This window comes from Bubalus bubalis, chromosome 16 (genome assembly GCF_019923935.1).
Source record: "Bubalus bubalis isolate 160015118507 breed Murrah chromosome 16, NDDB_SH_1, whole genome shotgun sequence".
NCBI lineage: Eukaryota > Metazoa > Chordata > Mammalia > Artiodactyla > Bovidae > Bubalus > Bubalus bubalis.
The window spans coordinates 43,508,442-43,534,233 of record NC_059172.1 but is presented as its reverse complement, the minus strand read 5'-3'; the positions used below and the strand labels follow the sequence as shown (position 1 = coordinate 43,534,233).

General features: G+C 39.6%; 1 protein-coding gene across 1 annotated transcript; it reads right to left on the bottom strand.

Annotated features, from left to right (window-relative positions):
* Positions 1-1,027: 1,027 nt before the first annotated feature.
* On the bottom strand, positions 1,028-25,011 carry CTR9 (CTR9 homolog, Paf1/RNA polymerase II complex component). The gene is made up of 25 exons (XM_006045986.4): positions 24,463-25,011; positions 23,039-23,137; positions 20,951-21,190; positions 20,325-20,442; positions 19,338-19,427; positions 18,223-18,371; positions 17,040-17,147; positions 15,034-15,141; positions 14,691-14,927; positions 14,385-14,474; positions 14,151-14,279; positions 13,857-14,040; positions 12,302-12,390; positions 11,256-11,441; positions 11,088-11,175; positions 10,800-10,948; positions 9,132-9,248; positions 8,847-8,992; positions 7,269-7,340; positions 6,608-6,743; positions 6,311-6,457; positions 5,795-5,952; positions 4,686-4,782; positions 4,370-4,482; positions 1,028-2,096 (listed from the first exon to the last, which is right to left on the bottom strand). Exons 1-25 carry the CDS (start codon positions 24,505-24,507, stop codon positions 1,670-1,672), a joined length of 3,522 nt encoding a protein of 1,173 aa, XP_006046048.1. The 5' UTR covers positions 24,508-25,011; the 3' UTR covers positions 1,028-1,669.
* Positions 25,012-25,792: the final 781 nt, after the last annotated feature.

The following is a 25,792-nucleotide window of genomic DNA, read 5'->3' as shown; positions in this document are numbered from 1 at the left end:
AGACATTTGATCTCTGTTCTCAATGCCTTTTATAATGCATTTCATACTTGCTGACTAATTTTAGTTCTTTTTACAAACTGTTCAGTGCTACATAAAATGATGATCCTTAAGTCGTTAATCACAAAAGGTACTAAAAATAAAAATACTAGCACCTTGGTCTTACATATTAAAACATCTTTTTCTTTTGAAGTATAGTTCATTTACAATACTGTGTTAGTTTCAGGAGTACAACAAAATGATTCATGTATATGAATATATATTACGAATATGTATATAATTTTTTAGATTCTTTTCCACTATAGGTTACTACAAGATCTCGAATATAGTTCCCCATGCTATACAGCAAATCCTGGTTATATAGTAATGTGTATCTCTCTTAAATCTCATACTCCTAATTTATCCCTCCTCTCCTTTTCCCCTTTGGTAACTGTTTTTTACGTCTATCAGTGTGTTTGTTTTGTAAACAAATTCCTATTTATTACTTTTTAGATTCCACCTATGAGTGATATTGTATATTTGTCTTTCTCTGATTTATTTCACTTAGTATGGTAATCTCTAGGTCTGTCAACATTGCAGCAAGTGGCGATATTTTATTTTTTATGGCTGAGTAGTATTCCATTGTATATGCATTATACATACTACATCTTCTTTATTCATTCATCTGTTGATGGACACTCAGGTTGCTTCCATGTCTTGGCTTCCATAGTTTTTTTGTTTTTAATTTTTTGGCTGGGCCACACTACATGTGGGACCTCAGTTCCCCAACCAGACACTGAACCCACCCCTACTACATGAGAAGCCCAGAGACTTAACCAGTAGCCTGCCAAGAAAGTCCCTGTAAATAGCTTCTTGCATCTTTAAAAACACTCCAGAAATCTACATAGAATTACAAAACTTTTGAGTAAACAGCCTTCAGTTTAATTCAGTTTAATATTCTTCCAAATATTTGCAGTTTATTGATACTAAATTTTCATATACAAATGTACTGCTCCCCCCCTCCCCAAATGACACAAAGTTTACACATAAAAATTGGTAAAAGAATTTTATTATGTGGCTTAGGTAGGTCTTTGCATTCTACTAACAGAAAAGCATTTTTCCACATCTTAGTCAACCTAACGATATATTTGTGGTTTTATCTACATGGCTGCAGTATTACCCTATCGAAGAAACCTTCCTTTCATTTGTACTTTGGTGCAATTATACAGTAGATACCTCTTTCTCCAGAAAATAAAAATATTCTTGATCTAAGCTTGAAATGGAAAAAGACAATAACACCAAGTTTCTCACACCACTTGGTAAAAGATTGTAATAGAAATCCAAACAGTGTACTGCTTAACACACAAAGATGGCAGGTGTGCCACTGTGGCAGGCACTCAAAACTCTGTAGGAATGCTTCAGCACGTGGGTTTATTTTTCTGGGGTTTTCACATGTGATAGGTGGAATTGTACCATAATGAAGAATAGTCACCTTTTGCTCAAGAGACTCAAATATTAGACTCCAGCACAGGAAACATCTCTTGCGGTCATAGTAATGTACGAATGGATAGGGAAAAAAATTGCCTTAGCAAAAATTTCACCACTGACCAAACACCTGAAATGTTTTTATCACAGCTTTCATATGTTAAAAAAAAGTTTCCTGCAGAGATGAAGCGTGTTCATGAAATAAAGCCTAGTCGCTATCATCTGAACCGCGTTCTGAGCCCCTATCCGAGGCCTCGTTGTTGGACCCCTCGGGTTCAGATTCATTTCCGGAACCTGGGCCGGAGCCCTCATTGTCAGAGGCTCTTTCGGAATCGTGGTCCGACTCGGCACTCGGGGACGCGGGCCGGGAGTCCATCTCAGAGCCTGGGGAGCGGCTCCGCCCAGACTGCAGGGACTCGTTGTCCGACTGTTCGGAGCCTGAGGGCCTGCGCTTCCTGGCCGGCTGGTCGCTGTCCGAATCCTCATCGGAGTGGGATCTCCGGGACCGCCGGGGGCTGCCGGCCTCGCTGCCGGACTTGTTCTGGTTCTCGTCAGACTCGCTCTCCGAGGAGGCACCCTTCTTCCGCCGCTCGCCCTCATCCGAGTCGCTGTTGCTGTGGCTGTTGCGGGGATGCCTGGCAAAGAGAAATGCTCGTTATAGGCCAGGTCTCCGGACGACACCACCTGACAATCAGGGGTTGCCCTTTTAAAAGAGAAGGGCAGAATATTCTGGACCTGATCGGTGTTTTTACTGTGATATTTCTTTGGTGTACTTTTTTTGCAAATGAGATGTTGTTCATAATAAAAAGGGGAGTACGCAGGCAAAAAGAATAAGGCACATTAGCTCTAAGACAGAATAAAAACAGTGAAGGATGACTCTCACTGGTCATACCAGGCACTTTTCATCAGAATGAAGCATTTCTCAATTTCACCTGTAAAATTATGTAAGGAAGGAATACATTTATCTTTATAAGCAAATCCATAGCAGCAGAGGTAAAACCTAGGACCTCACTTGGCTGCAGAGACTCTGGACATGAACCCTCTCCCAAGGGTTGGCTGAGTGGGGCTCCCCTGTCCCATCTGTGCAGGAGTCGGCCAAGGAGCCAAGTCACCATTCCTATTCTGGGATTTGCTTCTGCTCTGATGCCCTCCGACACGACTAGAGTTACTCTGCATAGGAAGCTGTGCTAAGGGGGTTCTGCTGCTTGCTTGTTTACTTTTGCCCGAGTTTCTCCTCTACATATCACATGTTAAAGGAAAGGGACTAATGCTTGGGATGGTGGTGGCAAGGTAATCTTGGCTTCCTACAGGAACAAACGTTCCCTTAACCACTGTGACAGCTGCTACCTCCCCCCAGTCCCCCACTGCACTGCGCTCACCAGGAGGGACATGCTTCTCCTCTGGCATATTCCTTGGTTTGGGTTTCCATGACAAATATACCAAGAAAGGAATATTAAATCCTACAGGGTCAGTCTAAGAAGGGTGATGGAGGTGAAACAGATTACTCTCCCCAGCAATGAAAACATCCCTGCAGACTGAAGAGAGGCTCTTTGTGCTTACATCTGAAAGAAATCTAGACACATATCATGTAACTCAGGTCACTCTGAAAGGATGTGAAGCATGGAGAAGAGGATGCTGGATATTCCGTCTGTATATACACCAAGTACCAGTGGGCCCCTTGAATCTAATTCACTCCGTTCCATCTGGCTAAAGAAGGAAACACTTCCTGAGGGTTTAACCATCACGCCTCTAATCAATGGACTAGGATAACATTGTGGGCAAGGACCAGTGGTTTATGGAAAAGCAATCCAAATCTGTGTCAACCACTGTCTTCAGAGAAAATGGGAACCAAACATCTTCACAGATGCTTTACCATACCAGGCTAGCCACCCCACCCCCGGCCGCAGACCCCTAGCCCCTTCAACATGCTAACCTCTCACTGCTGCTTCACCTCTAACCCACCAGGACTCCCTCTCTTGCTTTTATTTTAAACACTTTTATTATTTATTGGTTTTTTTTTTTAGAAGTACAGGTGATTAGGACTCTTTATTCTTCTAAAAGACTTAAACAGCCTTTTACAAAATTTATCTCAGTAATTACCCTCACTACTTCAACTCCAGATTTATTGCTTGCTTGTCCCTGGCAAGCAATAAATGGAAAATATAAGTGATAACACTTTCCCCAGTATACTGTAGTTTTGGTTTATCTGTCATTCTCTACTGTTTCTAAAGCACAAATTCCTTTGGGTGGGGTCAATGTCTTTTTCCTCTGCATCTCCAGCACTTAGCACTCATCTCATAACATGGATGTTCAAATATCTGTTGGATGAATGAATGAAATGATGGCCATCAGTGAAATGATGGCTATCAGTGAAATGGCCATCAGAAGAACAAGGTGTAGTATGGTATTAAGAGTTCTAGTCTAGGAATCCAAATGTGGAGCTTCAGGGGCAAGTTCAGGACAAGTAAAACAGAATACTATTTAACCAAGTGGGCTGTAAGCTAAAGGAGTGCAGGATAAGCCCTCCACAGGCAGGTGGTGCTAAGTCATCCCTGCCTGACAAAGGACGAAATGGTCAAGAAAGTGCCTTTCTTCCTGTGACCAAGATCCAGCTACTCCTACTACTTTAAGCCAGTCAATGGCAGTGTAGCCAAATGATACATTTTGTGTAGGAGGATGTCATATAGAAAATTTCAACTAATATCCATGAAGAAAGAAGGTTTCAAAATAGGTTTCCTTCTGTAAGGGACAAATATTTGGTAGACAAAATGACAAGATCAGAATGAGGTGTGTGATAAGGTGTCTTCCAGTTCTAAGATTCTAAGAAACTACAGAGATGACATTCTGTCACAGTGACCACTCTCGGTTATCTTTCATTAGGAGAACATACCAAGCAAAAAATTCCTACCCTTCATCAGCAATTTTCAGTTTATCTTCATCAGACGAATCATCACTTGATGATATTATGGCTTTGGATTTTATTTTTCCCTTCATTGAAGGAGGCAGACGTTCTGGCTTGGGCTGAAGAAAGAACACACATAAAGTGAGGACTCTTCTGTTAGGATGTCATGTTAAATTGGGTTTGCACTGCAATGATACAATCAAACGGCAACCAACAAACTTCAAAAACAAGCGTCTGTGCTTGAAGACACTGCAGGAGAAGGATGTATCTAGCAGACATCTTTTATGCCTACCAGGGACAGAAAAACGTGTTGGACACTTACAGCCTTCTTCTTCTCTGCTCTTGGTGGACGGCGCTTTTTCGGTTTGGGGCCATTTTCTGTTTCATCATCATCAGATCCTTCATCTCCCTTCGGAGGTCTATAGTGAATACCAAAAGAACGTGTGTCAAGATTCACTCATATGCGTATAAAGCCCAAGACTTCTTCGCCATTCAAATAGTATGAATCATTCTCAACGCCCTCCTCTACGGGTGCTGACTGCAACCAGACTGTGCGGCCACAACGTGCAGTCGCTGCACAAGGCTCAGCAGTCTGCCATACAAATAAATCATGGATTTATGCAAAGTCTGCTGACCACATGAGTCACTGTTGAGCCCTCTTAATGAATGTAAGATAAGCTCAGATCTTGCCCTTGGTGAGTGACAGAGGATGTGAGAAAAGATCCAGGCTCCAGACTCAGCATCCTCCCCCTCCTCTTCCTTCCTTCCCAACTACTCATCCTAGGTCTGCTAATATTCAGCCACAGCTTCAATTCCACAGGTCAGTGTGTCTGATTGAATTCCACAAGCAGAGTCAGCCTCGGTTTGGGAAGAACAGGCCTAGGTAATCCTGGAGGTTCCTGGACAGGGAAGCACCGTGAGAGGAGTGGGAGAGTTCAAGGGCCCCTCCAGGTAAGAGGGGACAAGGCACCACTTGTCCTCACAGTGGATGGCATGGGAGGATGAAAAGCCCTTTTTTCAGCTAAATTCACATTTTACACATCCTGTAAAACTTGAAGTGAGCCACGACTCTCACCATTTTACAGAGAGAAACTGAGGTTTGGGGCTTTTGTAAGGTTATTAAGATAGACAGTTGGCACGGACCCACTAACTTTTCTCATTCTAAATTGCACAGGTTTTCCAATTAAGTTGCAATTTTATAGACGTAAGAAAGGCAATTATGACTGGCTCAGAGCTCTCAGAAGGAAATTTGTAGTATTTGGTAATTGGGGTCCATTTTAGGATTAAAGCAGGAAGCAGGAGCATGAAAGGTTTCTGTCTGGGTGCATCAAGAGATTACCAGGTGTTCCCAATTCTAGCCCTAAGATTCAGAAGGTGAGAGGCATTCCCCACTTTCATGAGGTGATTGAAAAGGTTTTCCCATGACGCTACCTTCTCCTCTTCTTCTTCTTTCTCTCGCCGCCCTCCTCTTCCTCGCCTTCCTGCTCACTACCACTGCCCTTCCTTCGCTTCTTCTTTTTGGAGACAGGCAGGTCCTCATCGGTGTCATCATTGACAAATTCATCAAACTCTCCTCCCTTCTTGGAACGCTGAAATCCAAAGAAGACCACAGTCAGTGCTTTCCTGGCTGGTAGAATATGGCTGTATGAAATAGGCCTCATGCCACCAGCCCTCTGAGTCACACTGAAGAGGTGCATGGTGAGGCCCATACTTTAAAACTGCTAATTGGGATGAATGTTTCTCATAGCAAAGATCATCAACTGCAAGGTTGCTACAAGATAAACTATACTAAAACTAACACTGAAGTGCATTTCTAAAGACTAGATACCATTTAAAGCATTCTCTGCGTTGAAGACTATCCTTTAGCAAAGGAGGAAGCCAAAGCACAACTAAATATTGAGTGCATTTAGTCAGTTAACATCATTTCTAGCTGGAGTCACATCTTACCCGTCCACCACCACCACCTCTTTTCTTTTCTTTTGTTGCTTCAGTCTCTCCAGTAAACATAAGAATATTTTTGGTCTTTTCTACATACTGGGCCCGCTGTTCCAAAAGTTTCTTTTGCTCTTCTTTTTCTCTGAGACGTTTCTCTTCCTATGAGGAAAAAAGGGTAGGGAAAAATCTCATCAAAATGTTATGATCATAAAATCACGGCTATCATCAAAAGAACTCTTGATGAACTAACATACAAAGTGTATGTATGCCCACCTTTAATTCTAGTATCACCACAAACATAAGAAATACCTGTTCTTTGAGAAGTTTCTGCCTTAGCAGTTCTTTCTCTTGTTCCTGTTTGGCCCGCAACTCCCTTTCTTCTTCGTCTTGTTTGCGTGCCCGGGCCACGTGGTATTGCGCCTGGCTCAGTAAGTCAGAGCATTGCCTAGAACGTTCCCAATTTCGAGAAATATGAATGTAGCTAGTATACTTTTTATTTAAAAACTCAGAGCATTTATATTATTTACACATATTTAAAAGTTTGAAGCAGAATCATAGAAGTCTTAATTAGCAAAATTAACTTAATTTCTCATAAGCCAATACTGTCAACTATTTTAAGTTTCCAAATCATAACTGTCTTCCCAAAGCACAGCTAAAAAGATTCCCAACAATATCTTCACATGTAACTCAGCATTGGGAATCGTGTCTTGATTCTGACTACATAGCTGATGTTAGTGAAATCAGAAAAGTCTTTTCCCATATAATTTTAGGACTTGAACTAAATTAACTTTGGCATATTCCCTGAAAGAACCCTCAAGAAAAAGCCTTAGCCCAGGGTGGAACATCCCAGAGAGGAGTGTGAAAGACTGATACCTAGAAGGTCAGAATCCCTCACTGCTGTGTCACTCTCCCAGCCCATACGGCTATCACTACCTCACCCAAAGTCACCTTCCATAAACAGTAACATTACCTGGCTTCTGTAGCAGCGAGGGCCAAATCAAATCTCATTTTATCTCCCACTTTACTCAAGTAACTGAAATATCTAAATGGGATGAGAAAATAAAATACGTTAAAAAAAAATTAATGGAACAGACCCTTTAGATTAAAAATTAAAATTTAATTAGATTAAAAACAGATTAAAAATCTGTTTTCAAAAAAGTTTCAGAGAAGGCTTACATACTGACTGAAATTAATGAACACTTAATACTTAAATGTATTCACAAAGGGCTGTCATCTCAATAGGAAAAACACATATACAACTCACTGAAAAAGAACTCTCAACAACATACCACGCAATACCAGCAAGTTCATGAAGATAAAGTTATATTTAACATTATCAGTAAATTCACAAACAACCAAAAATCAATTTCAGCAACTAATATTTACTAAACACCAAGTTTACTAAATATGTCAGCATGGAGGTTAGGAGGCTTAAGCCATGAAAGCACATATAATTTATTAGCCAAGGCAAGAAATACTTAAAACAAGAACTCAAATAAGGTTGGATAAAATCTGAAGAGATGTAAGATTTTAACTTTAACATACACTGAGTTACCAACTAAATACTACAAAGTTACATAAATTGCTGCTAATCACTTCAGTCGTGTCCGACTCTGTGTGACCCCATAGACGGCAGCCCACCAGGCTCCCCCGTCCCTGGGATTCTCCAGGCAAGAACACTGGAGTGGATTGCCATTTCCTTCTCCAATGCATGAAAGTGAAAAGTCAAAGGGAAGTCGCTCAGTCATGTCCGACTCTTCGGGACCCCATGGACTACAGCCTACCGGGCTCCTCTGTCCATGGGATTTGCCAGGCAAGAGTACTGGAGTGGGGTGTCACTACCTTCTCCCCATACATAAATTGAGTTGAGCCAAATAAACTTATTCAGTTATTTAAGAGGAAAGGCCTTAATCTTAGCTCAAGGAAAACTCGTATCTCAAAGAAGACACTGGTATAACAGGTAAAAACAACATACTGCTACTGCTGCTAAGTCGCTTCAGTCGTGTCCGACTCTGTGCGACCCCATAGACGGCAGCCCACCAGGCTCCCCCGTCCCTGGGATTCTCCAGGCAAGAACACTGGAGTATGTTGCCATTTCCTTCTCCAATGCATGTAAGTGAAAAGTTAAAGTGAAATCGCTCAGGCGTGTCCGACTCTTAGTGACCCCATGGACTGCAGCCTACCAGGGTCCTCCATCAATGGGATTTTCCAGGCAAGAGTACTGGAGTAGGGTGCCATTGCCTTCTCCAAAACAACATAAGTGGAGTCTAAAAGTTTCTAGTGTGTAAAATGCTGGGTCATATTACTCTAAGATTAATAAAAAATCTAGGGCAAGCCTGTAAAGCTAGCCAGTTATAGGGGTCGGACTATAGGATCCAATTCTAGCAGGATCCTGGCTATGGTTTGAAGTCACCTAGTGGCAGCTGTCTGCTTTGGTTTAAAAGTTGCCAGAATGATTCTACTAGAGAATGATTCTACTTTGAGACATATGGGTTTAAAGAAACAAACAATTTCAAAGATTGTTTGGAAAACAGGTACAAAATCTTACCTGTGTGCGAGCTCCAGTTCCTTCACAGCATTAAGTACTTCCTTCAGATTACTCTTTTCATCTTTCAGGACAGAGGTAGCTAATCTTTGTAGGACCAAGGCCACATTAAACATAAGAACTGTATCACTGGGTGCCACGTGTCTAGCCTATAAATAAAAACAAAGCAAATTTTTCATATGTTATAAAGACATGAAAAGAATTTTAGTTAGAGTATTAGGCATGTAAGCATGTGTAAAACAGAGTAAAAAATACAAACCAGCACAGAATTGAGTTCTCTTTTTTTACCTTCAGCAGGGTTTGTTTGCATTCCTGTAACTTGCCACATTTGAAGAGGGCCCGGGCCAAATATAGCACAACTTCTGTGTTCTGGTGCTTATAAAACTTTCTGAGGCAGTTTTCATACTACAAAAAGAGAAAAGGTTAATTAAAGCACAACAACAATTATATAGTATTATTTTATAAGAAAATTTCAAGCGATTTTAAAGCTAAGTGAAAAGGTATTTTATCTTCTGGATGGTTAATTTCAAAGACTAAATTGAGACTGATTCTTGACATTCACCAGCATACATTTTCACAACATAAAAACCTGATAAGAAAAATTACATACTCGAAATAGTCTTTCCATTTGAAATCTGCACCAACACTGACAGGTGAAACAGATGGAAGGTCTTTTTGTATCTTTAGCAATACAATCTAGACAAGACTTACTGATGATTTATCAGAAGTCATACAGCTGGCTCCTATGGGGCTCTACCACCTTTCTTTAGGGCTGGTGGAACCTACTGGCAATCAATATGAGAAGCCTCACAGTTCTGGTTGTTAATCTCTTAGTAAAACTAATATAGCAATACTGGTATTAATTTTGCCACGAACAAGTCAGTTTCTGACCATGCAACGTCAGGAGTGTCGTAGGCAAGTTCTTCTCGGTGAAGACGGTTAGATGGTTTTTCCCTGACTATTCCTAGCAATTGATTTGCAGACCAAGAAGGCTGACCTCCAAAAATACAACCTCTGAGACTACCATATGCAATCAAGGTTCTGTAAGTCCTTGTGACAAGTTACCTTTCCAATAATAATAATACTCCTCGCCCTTTTTAGAAAAAATGGTTAACTACTTCCTAGAGCCTGGACTGCTCATATCTTCTATCTTTGGTCAGAAACTTGTTTTTTTCTGGCCATAATAATTTCAATAAGAGCATTTTTCCTTTTTCACTAGGTATGCTAAAGATGCTCACTATGCTAAAGATGCTGGGCATGACTCTTTTACTTCAAGTAATCAACAAATATGAAAAGCATAACAAAAGTCTCTAGCTATGAAAACTTATCCCCATGGAGGGAGTTTTTTCTTTTTAAATGTCTTTTAACCTTTCTGAAATGCAGTTCTCTCATCTGAGAAGGAAGAGGATAAAATGAGCAAATGAATAATTGCTCAATCGTGCCTGACTCTTTGCGACCCCATGTACTATACAGGCCGTGGAATTCTCCAGGCCAGAATACTGGAGTGGGTAGCTGTTCCTTTACCCAGGGGATCTTCCCAGCCCAGGGATCGAACCCAGGTCTCCTGCATTGCAGGAGGATTCTTTACCAGCTGAGCCACTAGGGAAGCCCAAATGAATAATAAATCCCACTATCTTCTGGCACTTACTGCTATGCTAGGCAAATTAGTGCCAAGTATTTTTCATTCTGGATCCTCATAAAATTCTATGAGATTAAGGTTACAAGTATTTCTGTCTTATAGAGACATGCCCAAGACGTGCAATTAATGGTGGAGCCAGGACTCACATCTCTGTCTGGACATCAAAGACTGGTCTTAACCTTATAAAATTATAAACCTCTATTGGTTTATATCTATTGGTATTATATATATTGGCCTATCAGATGAGGCCAGAATGGTTAAGAAAACTGCTCAATGATGACCACAAAATAAAAATATTTTGAAAAATAAAACATTACCATCTGAACAGCGCTGATATATTGCTTTTGTTCCACGTAGATGTGTGCTAGGTTCAGCCACACATCACTGATATCTGCTGTTGCTTCTCTTACTTGGGCAAATACATCACGAGCTTCACGGAAATATCCTTTGTGGGCCAAAACAGCTCCTAAAGTTATAAAAAGGTTCACGGAATTAGAACTTCCTATTTGTAGCCAGAAAAAAAAACTAGAGAGAAAATCTGATCTATAAACATCCTTCCAAAAGCATTTATTTCACAATTATGGATATCCAAATCTTATAATTACCTATGCCATTAGCAGCGTATAGATTCTTTGCATCATTTCTGAGTACTTGTTTGTAGATAGCCAGAGCACGATCCTGATGACGCTTTTCCTATAAAAAGATTATTTAAAAAATTCAAATAAGAATCGAGTAAGAATCAACTTTGTTTTAAAGAAATGAAAAGAGATTACCTTTTCTCTATCTCGGGTGGGCTGATGCAAAGTCTGAAGCCAGACGTTGCCAAGGGCCAGCATAGAATAAGTGTCACTCTGAGTAGCTGGTTGTTTTAATATCCTCTCAAATTTCTTCTGGCCTGGACCCCATTCTTGTTTTGCTAAATGAAGATTACCAATCAAAGACCAAGCATCTGGATGGTCCTAAAAACACATATAAAAAGAGGCAAGATCTGTAATTTGGATTCGAAGATAAACCATCTTTCCACAATAGGTGATTCCTGATTTATAGGCTACGTTTACAACAGTCTTTTTCAAACTGAGAGCTGAGATGGATTAATGACTTGTAAAATCAATTTAGTGTTTAGTTATCAGCATAAGAAATGCAATAAAATGGAATACAGTAAAAATATCAATGTACTGCCTAGGGCAATATGATTCTACAAATCATTTTTAATTTATAAAACTCTGATCTCAGTATAGGAATTACTAGTTAGAAAACCTGATCTCTTTGTTTGTATACACGTGTGTGTGTCCTAGGCTGTGATGTGAAATCTAATTCTAATTGTGGGCCACAATCCAAACATCTAGATGACTCTACACCCTTTGAAGTGAAGTGAAAATCGCTCAGTTCTATCTGACTCTGCAACCCCATGGGCTATACAGTCCGTGGAATTCTCCAGGCCAGAATACTGGAGTGGGTAGCCTTTCCCTTCTCCAGGGGATCTTCCCATCCCAGGGATCGAACACAGGTCTCCCTCATTGCAGGCGGATTCTTTACCAGCTGAGCCACAAGGGAAACCCAAGAATACTGGAGTGGGTAGCCTATCCCTTCTCCAGTGGATCTTCCCGACCCAGGAATCAAACCAGGATCTCCTGCATTGTAGGCTGATTCTTTACCAACTAAGCTCTCAGGGAAGCCCTTTAGTATCTTTAAAAAGTAAATGGGAAAAAAAAGGCGGGGGGGATGCCAACCTAGACAGCCATTTAAAGAAAAAACTGATTTACTGAAGGAAAATGGTGACATAATTATTTTTTCAAACCCAAGAGTTATTACTACCAACCTGATTAATCTGAAGAGCTTCCTTAAACCAATCTGAAGCCTCATAAAAGTTTCCTTTATCTCTAGCCATTGCTCCTAGGCGCAGATAGCCTGAAAATGCACAAGTTTTTATGTTTAAAATATTAGCTATAAAGTAGGATCATAACTTTAAAGTTGTACTTTTAAAATAATTGCTTTCAATTAACACATCACAGGTGAAAAAATATCAAGCATCGATATAGCTAATTAAATATCTAATAAGTTAAATGCAACTTCAATACCATCAAACCTTCCTGTTTGAAATCTCAGATTCTCTCTTCTACTCCATTCCTCAAGCTGGTACTCTGGATCAAGTCATTATCTCAAGCTAAGTTATTTTAAAAGCTTGTCATCATTTTGTTTCCAGTTTCTCTCTGACATACAGCACTGTGCTTGGCATATCACACCAACAGTGAAAACACAGACTACTAAGGGATTACTAGTTAGAAAACCTGAGCTCTAACTGTGTCTCTTTACCTTAGGTAATTTTAAAAGTGAAAGTGTTAGTCATTCAATCGTATCCAACTCTTTGTGACCCCAGGGACTGTAGCTAGCCAGGCTCCTCTGTCCATGGGATTCTCCAGGCAAGAATACTGGGGTGGATTGCCTTTCTTTCTTCAGGGGATCTTCCCTACCCAAGGACTGAACCCAGGACTCCTGCATTGCAGGCATATTCTTTACTATCTGAGCCACTAGGGAGTGCCACACAAATGTCAAATTGTTATTTGTTCCAGAAAATGTCACTCTCTCAAGAAACCAACAATGGTTTATAATTGCCTATCAACTCAGTTCAAATTAAGCCTGGAATTCAACTAAAATCTTATTTATTTTAAATCACTTTTTTATTCATAATAGTATGACAGGGGCCAAGTTACTAGCCCTTGATTTGACCAGAGTCAAAATATCATAGCTTTAGGTTCTTTTAAGGGAAGTGCAGCATATAAATGATTTTTAGTTAGAAACTTTCCAAATTTCACACTGTTCAGGTTGCAAAAACTCAAGGTAGGACATTTTTAGGAATAATTATTTCCAGGAAAGGCCCTGTCCTTTATGACTATTAAAAGCACTGTAAATCAAAACAGAACCCACCATAAAGATAAACCCATAACCAAATACGTCAAGGAGTTGTTAAAAGCCTAGTAGAGGTAGCTGACCCACTGAAGATGGACTAGTCTATAAAATATGGTCCCACTGATTTTCAGTTGTTTCCTTCTGTTTCCAGGATAAATTTAAGTGAAGCTGCATTTTTTTTTAAGGCCACAAATTTGCTTTGAAGAAAGGGTATAACCTTTAGAACAGTTGTTTTGTTTTTTCATAGTTTTTTTTTTTTTTTTTGGCTGTACTGTGTGGCTTACAGGATCTTAGTTCCCAGAACAGGGAGTTAATTTCCAGTGGAAGCAAAAAATCCTAACCCCTAGACCACCAGGAAATCCCCTAAAACTGTTTATTATTAGTTCCAAGAAAGATTTTTTTCAGGCTAAATTTTTGCTGCTGTTGTGAGCATTTAATACATAAAAAATAAAGTTTAAAATTCTTACAGTCAACATAATTAGGATGTTCCCGTAAGATGTTTTTATATAGTTTTTCAGCTTCATGGAATTCACACATCGCTTCATACAGCCTGGCTAAATTGTATGACGTTGTAACAGAAATGGCGTTATAATAATGTTCATCATGCTCGGCTTCTGCCTTTGCACGATCCAAAGATGCCAAAAAGTATTTCTAGGAGAAAGAAAATAAAATTACATTGTGAAAAGACTTGGTTGACACATCTAAAAAAGCCTGCACTGAACTTGCTAGTTCAAAAGAAGGAACTAGTCCTTCATTCCTACCTTTGCCTCACCCAGATTTCCAAGTCTGAAATGAAGGGCACCCACGTTATTCAGAATCTCTGGGGGGACATCGGCCTGCACTTTCTCCTGAAGGATGCGTGTTGCTGTTCCGTAGGCTGACAGGGCACCCTGTATTTTCATGGTGAACAGAATAAGGTGTAAGTGAAAAAGAGAGAAGCACTATACCAGGCTTATCAAAAACACATTAGGTAGACGAAAAATGTGATCAAATACCTGTATATCAGTCTGTTCTAAGATCTGTGCCAACTCAATCCAAGCTTCAACATCATCAGGATACTGTTCTGTGACCTTCTTCAAATGGCCCTGGGATAAAAAGAGATCATTAAGCTAAGACATTCCAACTCTAGGCTATGAAAGTAAAATGTGGTAACTACTCTACCCTGTTTAATGTCAGTTGTTATTTCAACTGGAGCAAACTCAGCTATCAAAACCAAGTCCAACGTATTTCTATAAGCAATAACAAGAAATGAGCATCTAGGGATAGCTACCAGAAAATAACTAAGACTTTTAAAAACGTACCTTGGCAATATCTCTTTTTTCTTGGTCTTCTGAAGCAGCATATAGAGAGCCAAGAATTTTCATAGTTTCATAATTATTAGGATAAGCTTTCAAAACTTTCTCAAAGCACTGAGATGCATTCTCTTTGTCACCTCGATAAATGTACATTTGTCCCAAACCAAAAAAAGGCAGCACAAAAGAGGATGAGGCAAACTGTGTAGCTTGATAGTAGTATTGGAAAGCTTGGTCATAATCTTCCTAAAAAATGAAAATAAAACAAGACCAATAATACATATAAAAGTTTTTAAAAGACTTGGAAAACCATTAAAGAATTAAGATACTCCAGGGTGTAAAATTAACTTACCTGGACATGGAATGATCTAGCCAACTGATAGCAACTTTCTGCTTGCATGGCCTCCACTTCTGTATTATGGAATGCATGGAGCGCCAAGTGCTGGACTTTACTGTAATCCTGAACAAGGAAGATCCAAAAATCAATGGGTAAGGTCCAACAACTCTACTGGTCTGTCATAGGGTTCCTCAAATTTCACTTTAAAAATTTGTTAACTGAATTAACAATAGCAGCACTGTACCCATATTTACAAATCACTCTCCTTATTCCCCTTGCTGATAAACTTAGGGAAGATGGGAACTAACATTTGTATAGTACTTAACATTTGTTCAGTATGTCTATTACTTCATTTAATCTCCACAATAATCCTTTGAAGCATCAGGCCTATTTTTGTGATGAGAAAACCCAAGAGAAGTTAAGTCCCTTATTAACAGTAATGGGAGCAGTTACAATTTAATAAGAACTATTATATCCAAGGGTTTCTCTTGTGGCTCAAATGGTAATCTGCTTGCAATGTGGGAGACCCAGGTTTGATCCCTGGGTCGGGAAGATCCCTCGGAGAAGGAAATGGCAATCCACTCCAGTATCCTTGCCTAGAGAATTCCATGGACAGAGGAGCCTGGTGAGATACAGTCTATAGGGTTGTAAAAAATGAGACACGACTAAACGACTACACTTTCACTATATCCAAAGTACTCTGCTGCTTCAGTTGTGTCTGACTCTGTTCGACCCCATAGACGGCAGCCCATCAGGCTCCCCCGTCCCTGGGCTTCTCCAGGCTAGAACACTGGAGTGGGTTGCCATTTCCTTCTCCAATGCATGAAAGTGAAAAGTGAAAGTGAAGTCGCTCAGTCGTGTCCGACTCTTTGCGACCCCATGGACTGCAGCCTACCAGGCTCCTCCGTCCATGGGATTCTCCAGGCAAGAGTACTGGAGTGGGGTGCCATTGCCTTCTTGTGTTAATGTTTTATCTTAAAACAGTAACACTTCATTTACTTTTAAAATACATTTCCATCTTCTCCCTAAGTAGTTGCCTTTTAGTACTGTAATAGCTATAGCATAAAATTTAATTAATAATTCACTATGAAAGGGGAGTATGCTTCTATAGCCAGGGAGAATAAAGCACCATGGTTAACAGCTGTGTGACCTCAGGGTATTAACTCTGCTTCCATGATTCATCCACGAAATTAAGAAAATATTACCTATCTCAGAGGATTGTTTTGAATATTACATAAATTCATGGCATGCACTTTTAACAGTACTTGGCATTTAGTAAGGATAGAATGCATACCAATAGCAACAATAACAGCAATATAGCATCTATTACTAATAAGGATCGATGTAGTTTTGTGAACTTTTACTTAAATTGCTATTTAATTAAAGTTCTTGGTATAATTTAGTACCTAGTTGCAAAATGATTAAACTCATGCTTACCAACTATATAAAAACTTTTCTAGTATTTGAGAAATCTAGAATGCCATTGTTCTACAGAATTAGTGGCAACTTTAAAAATGACATCATGATCAACATACAAAAATAAAAAAGCAAAAAACTAAGACTCATAGAGCTGTGCCTCTCTTCTTTCAGCTACCTAGTGATCGTCTTCTAAAAACGTAGCTCAAGAGCGTTTTCCTTCTTGGTGGTAAACACTTTTCTTAACCACTTAATCATTTCCTCTTTCATTTCTCTGCCACAGCAGGGTAGAGACCTTTATTTTTACATTTACATTTGTTCACATGTCTGGGTTTCCTATGAAACTCAACTCCTTGAGTGCGAAAACTGTCTTACTGAACTTCACACCTCCATCATAATATTGGGTATGGTATACAGGGTCAATAATTATTAAATGATTGAATGAACAAACAGACATACCTAGATACTAATACAAACTCTAACTTGAAAACAACTCTCTTGATTAAAATTTCTTTTGAAGTTAAAAAGATAAAGTGTCAACTACAGTGCAGAAAAGCAAAGATAGGATTTAACATTAAACAACTTTAATAAATGATTTCTCCTACCTTTTTAAAGAAAAAGTGATTTGCTAAGTGGTTTAATACCATAGGGTTGCTAGGATCAATTGTATAGGCTCTGGAAAGAAGCTGGACACCATTTTTGATCGAATCAGCCTAAAAGAAACACAGTGATGGCAGGGATGAGTCAAACATTACTTAAATAGCACTTTTTCAAAGTTTCCTTTCTAGTCTGAAGAAATAAGATTATACAAATCTAAGTTCAGATACCAAAATATCGTTCTTTTTAACTTTCTCACCAGCAATAAAAAGTTTCAAACTGTGATGGTGGGATTATAAATTGGCACAGCCACTAGGAAAACAGCATGAAGGTTTCTCAAAAAACTAAAAATAGAACTACCATACGACCCAACAATTCCACTCCTGGGTACACAGCTCAAAAACCAAAATATTAACTGGAAACACTACCTCAAAATACACGGCACCATTACTTATAATTGCCAGGATATATAACCTCAGTGTCCATCAACAGATGAATGGATAAACATGTGATACACACACATATACATACAATGGAATACAACACAGCCATAAAAAAGAATAAAATTTTGCCATTTGTAACAACATGGATGGACTTGGAAGGCATTATGTTAAGTGAAATAAGTCACAGAACGATAAATGCTGTATGAATCTAAAAAATACAACAAACTAGTGAATGTAACAAAAAAGAAGCATACTCACAGATATAGAGAACAAACTACTGATTACCAGTTGGGGAGGGACAATATAGGGGTTGGGAAATGGGAGGCATAAACTATCAAGGTGTAAGAAAGGTTTAAGGATGTAATGTACAACATGAAGAATATAGCCAAGATTTTGTAATAACACAAATGGAAAGTAATCTTTAAAAACTATAATAATTAAAGGAAAAATAATAGAAATAAATTCAAATAGAGTTAAACTTTCAGAATTTAGCTTTCTTAACAGACTTAACTGCAGAAACACTGCCACTGGAAAGCATTTCCGGCCCTTTGAAATTGGTTGAATGTAATAAATATACCTGGTATCACTGTCTTAAACAATCTACTGCTAATCCCCAAGGCAAATAATAGAAAAGACTCCATAAGATTGCATTTTTCAACAGGTCTGTTGAGATATAATTCAATATATAATTTAATACTATTCACCTGACAAAACGGTCAGAAACTAAACAGTTTTTTTAATCACACACCTCTTTATTATTGAGTTCTAGAACAGCCAGTCCCACCAATGCTCCCACACACTTGGAATTGAGTTCCAGGGCTCTGCTGAATGCCAGACGAGCTTTCTCCAGTTTGTTAAGTTTCACAAAGCAATGGCCCATTCCTAAACGAACTTCCGCTACAAAAATAAAATCGTTATTTAGTCTGTCAAACTAAGGCATTCTTGGGTTCAAATTTTTTTAAATGCTTAAACATTATTTATAAGTTGCAAAATCCCAGAATTAACCTCAATATAATCCCACTATAAAATCTTTGGGTATATCACAATCTTGGCTTCACTGGAGGTCAGAAAAATAATGCTATTTTTCTTGTCTTCCAATATGCCTGGCTATACTGTACCTTCCAGATCTAATTTTTAAAGAGCAATTTTTTAAACAAAGAGCTTCATTACAGGCTTAAATAAAGTGACTGGCTACATGCACATCTGCAGAACTAAGCTTATAAATGCTTCCCAATTTCAAAGCCATGCCAAAAGTCAACCATGTTCTTATCAAAGGCCAACCTCTCCAGTGCTCATTAGATGTTACCCCTTCTCATCTAAGGTCACTGCACCAGCAACCCTCCCCTTTTTCCTGCATCATCAAAATTTCCCTCTCAACTAGATCATTCTCATCCATACACACTCCTATCCTAAAAAATCCTCTCTTGATTCCATTTCTCTTTCCAGTGTCTCTTCATTCCTACTTTCCTTAGAAAGTCAAGCTCATTAGACTCTATACTTGCTGCCTCCAATTCCTTTCCTTCCCTTTTCTCTCTGGACTCCACTCCGATGAGTATCTCACCTCTACCATTCCAATAGAACTGCTTTTATCAAGGTCACTAATGATTTGTACGTTGCCAGATCCAATGAGCAACTTTCATTCCCTATTTTACTTGGCCTAACAACAGAATTTGACACAGTCTGACACCCTCTCCTTCTGGAAACACTTAACATTTAATTTCAAAATTTGCTAAATGAATGTGATTTTGCAAAGGAAAAAAGTATAGGGCAAATACTAAGAACTACTTCTATTCAGCCTTTAAATCAAATATCAATATTTTAAGTTGGATCATATACAGCTTAGACTTGAAGTTTTTCTCTTACCTGGACAACCTGGGTTAGTCCGCAAGGCTTTCTTATAGTAAGCTAGAGCGCCTCTGTAATCCTTCTTGTTAAACGAAATGCAAGCTTTACCTGTAATGATTTTTAAAAATAAACATGCACTTATTAAAGAACTCAAGTGTTATATACTCTCCACTAACTCACCTAGATCAAATATATCTCCCAGTAAAAAACAGTCAAAAATAGTAAAAACGATTTCATATTTAAACTTGCTTTCCATAAGGATGTATTAATCTATGTCTATAAATAGAACAGTCCTATATTTATGTGAAATGTTATAAAACAAAAATTAGCTTAGAGTTGTCCAAATAGGTTGTTTACTGATTCTCTAGAAGTAGATTACAAATTATGCTTAACTGGTATATATTTTATTTCTGTAATTTCAACAGAAATGATGATCTACTGCAATAAGTTTTTTTTATTTTTGTTTTTTTGGCCACACTGGGTGGCCCTGAACCCAGGTCCTTGGCCATGAAAGCATGAAGTCCCAACCAATGGACCACCAGGGAACTCCCTACAAGAGTTTTTTTGTTTTTTAAAATTTTATTTATTTTTAGCTGCACTGGGTCTTTGTTACTGCATGCAGGCTCTCTTCTAGTTGCAGTGAATGGGAGCTCCTTTATATGGTGCATGGGCTTCTCACTGTGGTGGAGTCTCTTGATGTGGAGCACAGGCTCTAAAGCACTTGGGCTTAGTAGTTGAGGTACATGGGCTTAGTTGCTCCATGGCATGTGGAATCTTCCTGGACCAGGGATTGAACCCATGCTGCCTGCACTGGCAGGTGGATTCTTAACCACTGGACCACCAGGAAAGCCTCCTCCCCACCCAACGAGGTTTTATTTTTACTAAGGTAAAGCTCTTCTACTTTGCTGCCCAGCCCAGTTACTAAGGAGCTATCAACAAAGAGATGCATTTTAGGCACATGCTGAAAAATAAAGATTCCTAAGATGGTTGCTGAAAATGACTTACCAAGCAGTGCTGGAATATTATTTGGAGACTGGTTGAGTACAAAATGAAACTGTGCATCAGCTTGATCCATTTTGTCACCTTCAAGAAGGCAGAAGCAGGCTCTTCCCAACAAATGGTTCTGAAAAAGTAACGTACCATTTTACACTTGACTCTACCCAGGACTAACCATGATAAGACAAATGTGTAATATGAAAATCAAAACCATACAGGAGAGCAGTCGAGCATCACACAAATTCCTCTCTCACTATAGTGTGTTTAAACCATCAGTAAGCAAATTCTGAATCACAAATTGAGAAATTATCCCAAAATGCAAGCTGTCTGTGCCAGGAAAAATGACAAAAAGTTCAAACTCCTTAAAACACATAAAATACATTTGAAATTCACCTGAGGATGTTAGAGTTACCAACTCAACATGTTTATAAATTTCTATGCTAAATCTGCCCATATTAATTCAACAGTATAAGAAATTTCTATTTTAATAAGGAACCCTTCTCCTTTTTTACTGTTCTTATCAACCATATTAAAAAAATTTTTTTCAGAAACTCTGTTGCCTATTACACACATTTTGCTTTCATGTGGCAATTTTTTCCTCTTTCATAAATTCAAAGAAATCTGACTTAATTTACCTGATCATACATAATAATTTTATCTGCCATTGTATACAATAGGGTTGCCTGTGTAATAAGATCCTTCTTGTTGTCCTTATTCTTTTCCTTACGAGCCTGTTGAACATAATAGGCTGCCAATGTATCCAAGCAAGTCATCTGGTCTTTTTCATGGTCTCTGTAATCCAAATTGCCATCTATACGTGCTGCTTCCAACAACTTGACAAACTCTTCTGTTTTCCCTTGCTTGTAGTATTCCAGCTATAAGGCAAATAATTAAGTTAGAGTTATTGTATGTCCATACAAAATGTTGTACACAAATGTTTACAGAGGTTTTATGTGTAATAGGCCCCAACTGGAAACAACCAAACTGTTGATGAAAAGGTGAATGGGCAATCCATGGTCTATCTGTACAATGGCTACTGCTCAGCAGTAAAAAGGAGCTACTGGATATATGCAACTACGTGAATACATCTCAAACTAATCTTCTGCGACAAAAAGCTGATCAGGGGTTGCCTGGGCACTATTTTGCTTTCATGTGGCATTTTTTTCCACTTTCATAAATTCAAAGAAATCTGACTTAATTTACCTGATCATATATAATAATATTAATAACTGCCTGGGCACTATGGGAGGGTGGGGAAGGGAGAGTTGCGGGGAAAGTGTCAGGGGTGATGGATGTATGTGTTATTTAAATATGGTGATCATTTCACAGGTGTATGTATGTGCTAAAACGTCTCAAATGTCTGTGTTGTATTCAGTAGCTCAGTCATGTCTGCAGTTTACTACAGTGAATTATATCTAACCAAGTTGCTTAAAAAATTAAAATCACTACAAATGTTTCCATCTCCTTACTCAGTAATAATTAACTGATTTCAAATTAAATCAGAGCCAAAGAGAGAAAGAAATAGTGAGAGGTATAAAGAATTCCAAACAAAAAACTTGGGTTCTAGTTCTAGATCCACCAAAAATTATCTATGACTTTGGGCCTGTTGAATAACTTCTGTGGATATTTGTTTCATTTGTTAATATTATAAGGAATATCCATCATTAGCCCCTTACTTTGGGCCACAAACAATGCCAGGAGTTTCATAGACATCATCTCTAATCTGTACAACTATCTTTTAATTCAGTGTTAACAACCCCCTATTTTAGATAAGGAAATAGGCTCAGAAGATAGATCATTTGTTGAAGGTCACGGAATTAGTTAGCAGCTGAGCTGCAGTTTAAACAAAGGCCTTTCTAATCCCAAAGCCTACATTCTTTCTTGTTTTAACAACCTGTAGCCCACAATGATTCATAAATTTATCTTACTACAGGTGTCATGCTAACCCTGCAAGACTCCAGTTTTCATGTAAGTGCTGTGAGGAGGCATTTACAAATGCCTTTTTAGTACACTAAAAAAAAAATTAAGTTCCCTTCTGGTTTTAAAAAAATGAGTGACAAGCATTAATGGCCTGTTCTCCATTTCTCACTGAGAAAACGTAGCACTTAAGTCAGGAAGGCACTGCTTGTCACTGATAGTACCTCTCTGTAAATCCATGCCTAAGAAACTCAAGAGTTAGGCTTGAGCACTGGACACAAGCCTAATTCCAGATCTATTTCTCTGACTATTCAAGATAACATTAGATGCCCTGTTTATGTCCTTACATGAAAAGTGACCTGTGGCAAACTTGCTTAGGAATAATGATTAAAGTATTCACTATATTTCACTACTATAATCATTTCCTATAATGTTCCCACAAAAAAGAAACATAATCATGCAGCTAGTACTGAGGAGGGTAGAGGGTGTTAGATTGTTTACATTGTGGCACCTTGTTTTTTCTCAGTTTATCCACAAATCATAAGCCAGTCCTCACTGAATAACCACTAAATAATCAAATGTTCAATACTGAGTACTATTTGGCTTAAGTGAATTTTGCTTTTACCAACATATTCTAATTTACCAGAGGCCAGCAGACCACTTAGGAAACTGGACTATAATATAATTAATTTCCACATACATGGTACTATCATTCACCCAAGCTGGCTATTACTGTATCTGAAAACAGAAACCACATATTTTTTTCCAGTCGACATATAAAAAGTATTTGTTACACGAATACTCACCGCCAAAGCAATCCATATGTGCAGTTGTGTGTGTTCCTGTTTCAGAATACTAATAACTTCATCTCCCTCCGGTAACTGATCAAAATCAAGTTCAATGACCTAAAATACAAAATGTAGGTTTTAACTCTTATTTTTCTTTTTTTTTTTGGCCGTGCCACCACAGCATGTGGGATCTTATATCCCAACCAAGGACCGAACTTGTGCCCTCTGCAGTGGAAACGCAGGGTCTTAACCACGGGGTGCCAGGGAAGTTCCTGTTTCTCTTTTTGAAATTCATGTGTCTCCTTGGACTGCTCTTTCCCCAGAGATTCATCAGTCTGGTTATACGTAGAATTTTTTTTTTTTTTTTTAATACATAGGCTTTGTGTTCACTTTCTGTAAGGCTAAAACAAGTATATGTTAAGAAATGTTTAAGGAGCATATGCCAAATACATTATATGGAATAGTAAAGTAAAAGCATAGCAAACAAATCCTGATAGCTGTCTTCAAATCCCTAGAACTATAAAAAGCTTTGAAAAAAACGAAACGAAACTCTGCTTAATGCATAATGCAGGTAAAGTGTAGATAAGCACCCCAGACAATCTGATGTCATTGGTCTGACAAGAAGCACAATCCTAGAAGCAAGGCAATCGTGAGTTGCCACTGCACACATTCTTCATGGAGGCAGCTTTTGTGTCACACACACTCCTGACTGTGGCACAAAAATAACAGTAGAAAAATTTTCTAGAATTAGATCGTGGTGGTGATTACACTGCTTTGTGACTATTACTAAAACCACTGTATTTTATGGTAAGTGAAACACATTTCAATATTGTACCTCAATCAAACAAATAGGAATATGAGATAGCCAATAAGACAACAGCAATTCTGAGAGCTTTACTCAGACAAGCTATTGGCCATCCATAAAAGAGGAGACAAGGAAGAGGGGGGCAATTCTATCAGCACACAGCAGCGGCTTGGGGTCTCTATTTCGCTGAAAGAGCCTTGTGCAGCGACACTCGAGTTTCTAAGGGAGGAAGGGCGACATCCTACATATTCCTGGGGAGAGATACTTAGTTTGAGCAGCAGAGAGAACACAGTGACATCAGTGTCCACCTCTGTGGTCTGTGAGGTGCCTAACATTTGATCAAGCACACTCACACTCCCGCGCCTCTGAACTAGGAAGAGCAGAGTACTGTCAAATACGAGCAGGTTGGGGGGGAACTTTCAAGAACTCCTTCTTGGGGTGGCCTCAAGGTTTCGGGGACCTGATGCTCCCAGCCTGGGAGGGTGCCGGGGCTGGGAAGGAAGTGGTCGGAGCTTCGGTAGGGGAGTTCGATCTGGGAGAGACAGTGCTCTTACTTCGGAAGCGAAGTCGGGAGAAAGGGGGAGGGGGAGATCGTCCAAGTTCACGGCCCCCACCCTCCCCCATGCTCGACACTTACCTCGTCAGTGTCCCGAAGGGGAATCTCAATAGAGCCCCGCGACATGGTGAAATCAGGAGAGCGGGCGTCGGGCCCCGCCTCTCCACAGCCGGTACTCCTGGCTTACAGCTCGTCCGGAGACGAGCGGCGGCTCGGGCTCCAGTTGTGACTGCAGCCCCGCAGCGCCGCCGGAGCTTCGGCTTCTCCTTCCCGTCAGCCGCTCAAACAACGAACAGCAGACGGCTACCGGCGACTTCCGGCAGCCCCGCCCCCTGCCCCGGAAACTCTCCCCGCGGGAGGGCCTGTCCGTTGGGAACGCTCCTCCTGTGGTTTAGGTTCCCCGATTTTAAAAGGAGGGTTCGGAAGATTCGTAGCCCTACCTCGCCGAGGGCCTGAGGCTATTGAACCTGAAGCCGCCCAGGAGCGGGGATAAATAGGTGGAGGGCGTATCCGCCCCGCCCACCTTGGGGACGAATGAGGCTCGGATTCGGGGCCTGGCCGCTGACTGACGTGTGTGAAGTGAAGTGAAAAGTCGCTCCGTAGTGTCCGACTCTGCCAGGCTTCTCTGTTCATGGGATTCTCCAGGCAAGAATACTGGAGTGGGTTGCCATTTCCTTCTCCAGGGGATCTTCCTGACCCAGGGATCGAACCCAAGTCTCTTGCATTGCAGGCAGACTCTGTACTGACTGAGCTACAAGGGAAGCCCTTGTCGCCCGTGACTGGCATGGGAATTCTGGCCAATTATAGCCATCCTTTCCTGAGCCCGATTCCGCCCCCGAGCCCCGGATTTATCCTCTTCCAGGTGGGCCTGGCCAGTCTCATTTTCTAATCTAGATAACCATGAATGAGACAGTCGGTTCGTTCCTTAACGCAAATTGGTGGTTCAGTTAGCAGCTACTTTTCGTTCGTCATATCTGTGCTACCTTTGTGACGAGCTTAAATAGAAACGTTGCAGTGAATTCCGTAATCATTGTGCTAGTTCATGTATTTTGTGTGGGTTTTGTTTGGGATTTTTTGGCGGGGGGTGGGGGGGGGCAGTCTTTGAAGCATATGAGAATCTGCTAGATTTGTGATTTTTAATAAAATTGTTGAAGAATTGGATTAAATTTGTAATCAACGTTTTGATTATAGAATTTGACTAAGGACATTTTAATTAGTGTTTACATTAAATTATAGAATGTGATTAGATTAGCTTGTAATCACTGTTTTGAGTGAACAAGAAAAGAAACTGATTAAATAGATTTGTAACACCGTCAATTTTACCTAGTGCCTCTTATATGTATGGGCTTCATCTCCACAACCTCCATTCTAGACCAAACCAATTGCCTCACTTTCGTGGAATAAATTCCTG